The 7789-nt window shown below is 37.9% G+C and overlaps 5 protein-coding genes across 5 annotated transcripts; 4 read left to right on the top strand and 1 right to left on the bottom strand.

Moving 5' to 3' along the window:
• Positions 1–3018, top strand: EIN_228650 (hypothetical protein; the record flags this gene model as incomplete). The annotated part of the gene is made up of 1 exon (XM_004255105.1): positions 1–3018. A coding segment is annotated over one exon (3018 nt), but the record flags the coding sequence as incomplete, so codon positions are not given.
• A 48-nt stretch (positions 3019–3066) lies between these two features.
• On the top strand, positions 3067–4089 carry EIN_228660 (hypothetical protein; the record flags this gene model as incomplete). Its single annotated transcript, XM_004255106.1, has 1 exon — positions 3067–4089. One exon carries the CDS (start codon positions 3067–3069, stop codon positions 4087–4089), a length of 1023 nt encoding a protein of 340 aa, XP_004255154.1.
• A 132-nt stretch (positions 4090–4221) lies between these two features.
• On the top strand, positions 4222–5730 carry EIN_228670 (protein tipD, putative; the record flags this gene model as incomplete). Its single annotated transcript, XM_004255107.1, has 1 exon — positions 4222–5730. The coding sequence occupies one exon, from the start codon at positions 4222–4224 to the stop codon at positions 5728–5730; it is 1509 nt and encodes a 502-aa protein (XP_004255155.1).
• A 98-nt stretch (positions 5731–5828) lies between these two features.
• EIN_228680 (hypothetical protein) lies at positions 5829–6416 on the bottom strand (the record flags this gene model as incomplete). The annotated part of the gene is made up of 1 exon (XM_004255108.1): positions 5829–6416. The coding sequence occupies one exon, from the start codon at positions 6414–6416 to the stop codon at positions 5829–5831; it is 588 nt and encodes a 195-aa protein (XP_004255156.1).
• A 429-nt stretch (positions 6417–6845) lies between these two features.
• On the top strand, positions 6846–7767 carry EIN_228690 (hypothetical protein; the record flags this gene model as incomplete). Its single annotated transcript, XM_004255109.1, has 1 exon — positions 6846–7767. A coding segment is annotated over one exon (922 nt), but the record flags the coding sequence as incomplete, so codon positions are not given.
• Positions 7768–7789: the final 22 nt, after the last annotated feature.

Consider the following 7789-nt stretch of genomic DNA (forward strand, 5'->3'; position numbering starts at 1 on the left):
ATACTTGAAGGCGTAACATTGAATCTTACAACTGAAGGGCAACCCATTTCAAAACAACAACCAGGCGACAAAATGGAGGAAGAAAATAAAAAGGAAAACAAAGAAGAAGAAGGTTCTGATGAAGAGAAAGAAGACACCCCAGAGAAAATGGAAGAAGAAGACACCCCAAAGGAAGTTGAAGAAAAGGAGAATTCCACTGACAAGAAGGAAAAAGATGACACAGAGTCCGACGAGGAAGATGATATGTTTATAGGAGAAATCGAAGCTAAAGCAAGAAAGATGGATATTGAAAAACCAATAGAACACGTCATGAGAAAGGTAGTCGTTTTGCAGTATCTTCCACAACTGAAAAGAATACTCGAAATTCCATCACTGAAAAAAACTATCAGCAGAGCTACTATAATTGGTATCATGTCAGACATTATTAGTTTGTTACCCGAAGAGATCTGTATTCTTGAGTTGCCAAATTTGATCAACTTGTTGGCTAATGAATTGAACTCAAAGATCTACGAGTTCAGAGACGCTGCAAGAAAACAAATATTAGCAGTGGTGTTCAAATTTGGTGATCTCTATTTCTCTGAAATTGTCTCTGAGATTAATCGAGTGTGCGACAAAGGATTTTTGAAGAAGACACTTCCATTCACGTATGGATACATTCTTGAGCATATTGTAATGAATATGTATGGCGTGGGTTCTATTGATGATATCGAGAAGGTCCCATTTGACAAAATGGTTGAGATTAGAGAACAGAAATTAAAAATTGAAGAACGAATCAATCAACAAATAGAGAGAGCAAAACAACTTGAAGCTGAGAATGAGAAAAAAGAAAAAGAGCGAGTCGAAAGGAGTGGTAATCCATCCGAGAAGGATGAAAATGTTCAATTTGTTACAGAAACTCCGCAGACTGGAATGGAGATAGAAGAGAAAGTTGATGAACCGGTTAAACAAAAAATGGAGGAAGAAGGTACTGACGATAAAGAGTATGAAACAAAAGAAGATGACGAAGGGGACGTTTTAGATAAGATGATTCAATATGAAACATCCAAAAAAGGGAAGTTCAAATTTGAACAGTTTGTTATTGATGAATCCGTACATACTATCACTAATATTGTGTATAACTTCTTGTTTAACACGTTGGAAAAGAACAAATTGCATGTGCAATCAAAAATTAAGTTGGAAGAGTTGGCTGCACGAAATGATAAGACGTTGCTTGTCTTTAGATGCATTGGCCTCTTAGTCACAAACAACAAAGTAGCAAATCCACTCAATTTTTGTTTGAAAAAAATTGGTAAAGAGAAACAACTTGAGCGGATTAAAATGTATGAAAAGATCATGAAAGCATATGCAAAGGGTGTTGTGAACTCAAGGTTCTTAACGTTTGAACAGGTCTTCACTTTGGGATTCAATTTTGCACAGAAATCTTACTTTGAACCAACCATTGAGAATCTGTTGGTTGTTCCAAAAGTTAAAACAGCGGGTGACAACAAACTTGAGAGAATCATGATAGACAAAAGCAAGAGACAGTCACATTATATGGATGGTGGTGTTATTGATTACCGAATGAACAACCACATAATTTTAGAATTCAGCTTGAGGCTTTGTGCAGATATGTTATATCTTGTTGTGTTGACTCCAGAGAAGTATACAGAAATATACGAGTTTGTTGTGAAGTGCTTAAAGCTTCCACACGAAGAGACTATTACTCTTTCATTGAGAATGTTGAGATTCTGTTTCAGAGCAGAAAACAAAACTGAGCTTGGGTTTGACATTTCGTTACAAGTTTTGAAAAGGGTGAAAGAGAGAGATACCGTGTTATACAATGAGGTGTTGACATTTATGACGTCTTTAATTGTGCACGCTGTTGATGGATTTACAAGTAATTTACTTGTTGCCGTTTTAGACTTGATCAGAAAGAACAACACGAATATGGAACGATGTGCATCTAATGTTCTATTTATGTTGGAACTTGTTAAAAAGAAGGTTGTCTATTCTTCTATAGTCGACTTCATGTACACATATGCCACATTGATGATCCAACACGGATATGGAGATATTGTTCCTTTGATCCAGGAATTGTTGATTACATTCATTACGACATACCCACTTGAGAAAACCCAATACACAAATTTCATCAACTTCTTTGTGAAGAACCTTTCGTTTGAAGACAAAAATGGAAGACTGGCTATTTGTAAGGTCTTGAAGACGTTGACAGGGTCGAACATGGACAGCCGAGCGGAGTTGGTCAAAATCATTTACGTCCCAACACTGTTGAGGTATTCGGTTGAGACATTTGATCGTGTCCGGTTTGAGTTAACACGAGTTCTTGCAAACTACTTGGCCACAGCGGGAAAGGACAATATCGAAAATGTGCTTGGCGTCAATTTGTGCTGGACAAACAACGTAAAGGCGTCAATTAGGCGAATAGGGTGGATAGGGTTTTACGTGTGTATACGTAAGACGCCTGCAGAGTTCATAGATGATAAAATAGCGCCAAAGATCATCAAAACGTTTGCAAAAGAAACGATGGAAGTGAAGGAAGTGATGTTGAAGGTGTGGAGAGAGACTAAGAAATACAATGAGAATGTGATACGTCTAGCATTGACGGGTGAAGTTGATGGTGCACACGACATCTTGACAAGTGCTCAAGGTGAGTTCCCAGATTTTGGCCTTGTGATTGAGAAGGCCATTGATAACTTAATGGAGGGCAAGAGAATCATTGAATGGACCCGAGTGATCCATGGCATTGTAGATTCGAACAACGCAATGACTGTTGAAGTTATGAAGAAGATTGGGAAACGACAACACGAGAATCTGTTAAGACTTATGCTTGCACTTGCTGATGTTGACAAATCGAGTGAAGACTATATGACATTGATATTGGTATATATTGTCAAATCACTCAACGCATACAAGAAAGAGATCTGTGTTGCTGCTAGAGAAACACTTGAGCTCATTAAGGGGATGGTCAAGCCAAAAATCTATATCAGTAGCTATGAAAAAGCGACAAAATATGATTGATTTTTAAGATTAAAATTTTTTTACTATTAATAAAACTCGAATATTCAAATGGAATTTTTTGTCGAACAAAATGAATTTAAGGAATTGCGCGAGTTCTGCCCAAAGATTTTAAATCTACTTGGCACAACAGAAAGATCGGTAACTTCTTCTGTAGACGATAGATTTAATACACAAACACTTCAAGAGAATACAGATGACTTGACGTGCCTTTCCATTTTGGAAAATAACTGTCTGAAACTGAACGCTGCCATCACGTCGAAAGAAAAAGCATTGTCTGTTGGAAGAATTGTTGTTGCTGATATAAAAAATATTGTCGCGAAAATGGAACGCCTTGTGGATAAAGAAACGGCAGACTGTCAATACTTGAAGAGGAAAATCAATGGAATCATCGACAATATCATCTCGAAGGAGCTCACTCTTTTTCAAAAGGATTTGGTGCCACTCCAAAAAGCAATTACAGAGAGGAAAACGAAATTTGAAAATCGACGAAACGAACTTCTTAAGAAGAAATTCGAAACAGAAAAGACAAAAATTGAGGAACAAATCGACGCAAGTGACAACCTCTCGTCTCTTCAAAGTGGACTCGAGTTTTTGCAAAAGTGGTCGAATAAGAAGAGTGGAGAAATCATATTTGACTCTGAAGTGTCTGCTTATAAAGAGAACGAATTCAAAAAGAAAATAAGTGTGAACGAACCAATTTATGTCGTGTGTTTCGATGACAAAGACAACGTTTTTGGGTGTTATGCGTCACATGGTTACTCGGATACTCTACAACCACCAACCGGATTTTTGTTTTCACTCCAACGCAATGGGGTAGTCTTCCCACAAAAATTTGAGGGAAAAACAAAGGGGAATGGGAGTTTCTTGTTTATGAATAAAGACACAGAAGGTGTGCAATTTGTCAAATGTGGAGTAAAAGGGGGGTGGACAACATCTGGTGGGGAATTTGTGATAACAGAGGACCAAGCCGTGTGCACAAAACTTTCGTGTGTGTTTGACATGGAAGATACAAGTCTTTGTGACACACAGACAACCAGGCTGACTCGTGTTGTGGTGTTGTCATTTTATTAATGAATTTTGTTACCTTTGGTATAGTTCCCTTTTTAATAGTATTACTCTTATTTATAATAGTAATAACAAAGAAGAATTCAAATAGAAAAACACTACAAAACTACTTAAGACGAACTGATAAAAACAAAGCAAATGGACGTTTCAGTGATTCATGGAATATTTCTCTCAAAACTTGACAAGCGTGACAGAGTGTGCAAAGACCCTTTCAAGAGTGTTACAAAATGTTGTGGAGGTGGAGACTCAGCTAACACCAAAGAACTTCTTGAAGAGGTGGACAACTTGAAGAAAGAAAATTTCAAGTACGCGAGAGACTTCTATCAAGCAACAACTAAATTTAATAACTCAGTTGAAGAGAAAAAGAAGTTGGAGACAGACTTGGCTGATAAAGACAAACAGATCAAAGACAAAGACGACGAGGTCAAGCTGCTCCAGACAAAGAACGAAGAAATCCAAAAAGAGGTTGCGCAAAAAATAGAGACGATAAACGTCATCAGACAAGAAAGCGCCGCACACCAAGTCAATAGAGTCAAAATTGAGGACGACTTGAAGAGACTGAATATCGAAAACCACAGAGTGATGGACGAGTACGCAAAATTGGAACAAGAGCTCAGAGTCACCAAAGAGCTTTGTGCCAAAGCACAAACGACTGTTTTACAACATTCTCAGAGCACGAGCGCTTTGCCACAAGAAGTGAACAAATCGCAATCGTCCCAATCTCTTGATGTTTCTCCAAGTCAGCTTCCCGAAGAAGGTAAACGACAGATCGTGGGACATTCCAGTGACATTTTGTGTTTGAAATACAATTTGAATGGAACTGTGTTGGCATCTGCGTCGGCGGACAAAACAGTAAAGTTGTGGGATGTAGTATCTGGCAAAATCAAGTCGTCGTTTGGTGGAGTGCTCCAAAGTTTCACTGATTTGGCATTCAGTCCAATGGGCGATATGTTGCTTGCTACGAGTAACGACGGGACTGCGAAAATCTGGTTTTTGGCTTCGTCAAGGTTGCGACACAGTTTGACTGGGCACAACGGAAAAGTGACATGTGGAGACTTTTATGATACCGATAAAGTGATGACCGGGTCTTCGGATCGAACTCTGAAGACATGGGATGTCAACAAGGGATACTGTCTGAAAACAACAGTGTGTTACTCGTCGTGCAACTGTTTGATGATGGGAGGGATGGGCAATTTGATGGCGACTGGGCACTGTGATAATACCATTCGGTTCTGGGATGTAAGAAGTAAAGAATGTGTTGATATCAACAGAAACTTCCACACGGGAAGTGTGTCAGATATAGTGAATGTGAGAGACGGAAGATACTTTGTGACTGTTGGCAAAGACAACATCGTGAATTACATCGATGGAACTAACCGACAAATTGTATCAACATTTTCACACTCGGATTTCTCTGTGACAAGTACAACTCGAATTTGTTGTAGCAACGACGGGAAGTTCATTGTTGCTGGAAGCGCAAATGGGGACATATTCTGTTGGAACACCGAAACTAAGAAACTTGAAAACGTCCTCAAACCTAAACTCACCCAACCAACACGAGCCGGTTGCTATGCTGTTGCGTGGAATCCTGTACAGTCACAGTTGGTATCTGGACATGGCAACAAAATTGTTGTTTGGGAATTTTAAGACAACTAAATTAGGCATTTTTTTTTATCATTATATAATAATAAAAATATTAGTAAATTATAGTTTTTAGAACCAATGACAACCAACCATGTAATTAATTAGAGGAGGATATAACGAGGAGTTGTATCCTTGTAAACGGTATATTCAGCACCAAGAGAAAGGGTTAAGTGTTTCTCTTCTTCTTTTGTTTGTAGATCAAGGACAACCACTGAGAGGACTGTGAAACCCAATAATAAGGGATTTGGATTCAACAAAGCGAGGGAAATGTATTGAACAAAAAGTCCAAAGAATGCCGGGTTTCTTGAATAAGAATAGACACCGCTTGTGACAAGTTTTGTTCGTGCAGTTGTATCGATTCCAGCCCTCCAATTTGTGTTCATTGTTAATATGGCAAGATTCCAAAATAGAACTCCGAAAATCAGAATACACAAGAAGAATATCTGACAAAATGTGTTTGGTGTATAGAGATCAAATGAATGATAAAAGAACGAAATAGCCAACACAAGAGGGCATAAAGACGAACTCATTTTTGTCCAAAACTCAACCAATTTTACCCACTCACTCTTTTCTCCTTTTGTTAAACAATTTACTGTAATACCTTTTGTTTTGAGGTGGTAATTTTGATATACGAAATGCACCAATACCTCAATCATTAGAATAATCTCTGAAAACAACACCGCGTCCATGTCTGTTATTTAGTTCCATTTACCGCTTTTATAACAAATAATACACGACAAAAAGAATACTGCTTATTGCGTGGACCAGAAGCAGCCCGACAAAAGGACCACTTTTGGACACCTTGACTTGTAAAGGAGTCAATTATTTATTGATATAATTAAATTTAATTAAATTTATTAATAGTATAATTAATATTAATTAAAACATATTATTTCTTATGAACTTATATTAAGGAACTATAATATTACAAACCCTGTTTTTTGCAAGAAAAAGACGTAATAAAAATACTATATTCCGTATATAGGAACTAACTTATATTAAATTAATTTACTAAAGAAAAAAACTATTTACTAAAGTAACAAGAAAAAAAAGAGGAATTTAGGTATAAATAGGAACATCTTTAAAGATGAATTGAAGAACATACAATACAATAAGTCATGGAGAGGACGAACACCCAGACAACACAACAATACATCACTGCGCTCAAATTTTCGAACAAAGAAATGCTGGAGAACCAAGTACAGATACAACCTGTCATTGAGGGACTATTAGCCCAAATGAACACACTGAAAGAAGAAAATGATGTGCTTAGAAAACAATTAGAAGTATTGGTCGCAAGTTCTGAAGAGAAACTAAAACAACAAGACAATAACGACCAACTGGACGAACTGGGACGCCAGATTAACTTATTGAAAAAAGACTGTGAAGAAAAAGATGCGATGATAAGACAGCTCCATCACAAAAATGCGCTTGACGAAGAATCATTTAACACGCAAAAGGAGGACCTCATTGCGCAAATCGAACACTATAAAAACACTGTAGTCAATTTGCAGAGTGAAGTTGATAGACACACACAACTGTTTGCCAACGAGACCACACAAATACAATTGCTCTCAAAACAACTTGAAGACATGAAAAAGGAGAAGAAAATGGTGGAGATGGTGAATGGGTACAACACATCGTTACAAGATTTGACTCTGCAGATCACCAACTTGCGAGCGGAACTCAGCGCCAAGCCGAAGATGGTAATGTCAACATTTACAAAGGAGAAGTGTACCAAAGAGATGAGTGGCATAGTCGAGGAAAGTGAAATAGAAAAGGGGATAGATCTTCGATTGTCTCCAATTAGGGTACGCCCCAAATCGCCGAAGAGTGTTGTTTTACTGAGTGGACTATCTCCGGAGACAAAGGGTAAAATCCAAAGTGAAGTACAAATGAGAAACAAAATACTTGCACCAAAATATTCGAGTGCTGTCACACACGTTGTCGTGTCGTCCAAATTAACGATGGCAGCCGTGCAAGCACTCGTTGAAGGAAAATGGGTTGTCTCCAAAAATTGGGTTCTTGAGGGGATGAGAAGTGACGAAGAACGACACGGTGT

This window comes from Entamoeba invadens (genome assembly GCF_000330505.1).
Source record: "Entamoeba invadens IP1 unplaced genomic scaffold scaff_1105074725849, whole genome shotgun sequence".
Taxonomy (NCBI): Eukaryota; Evosea; order Mastigamoebida; family Endamoebidae; genus Entamoeba; species Entamoeba invadens.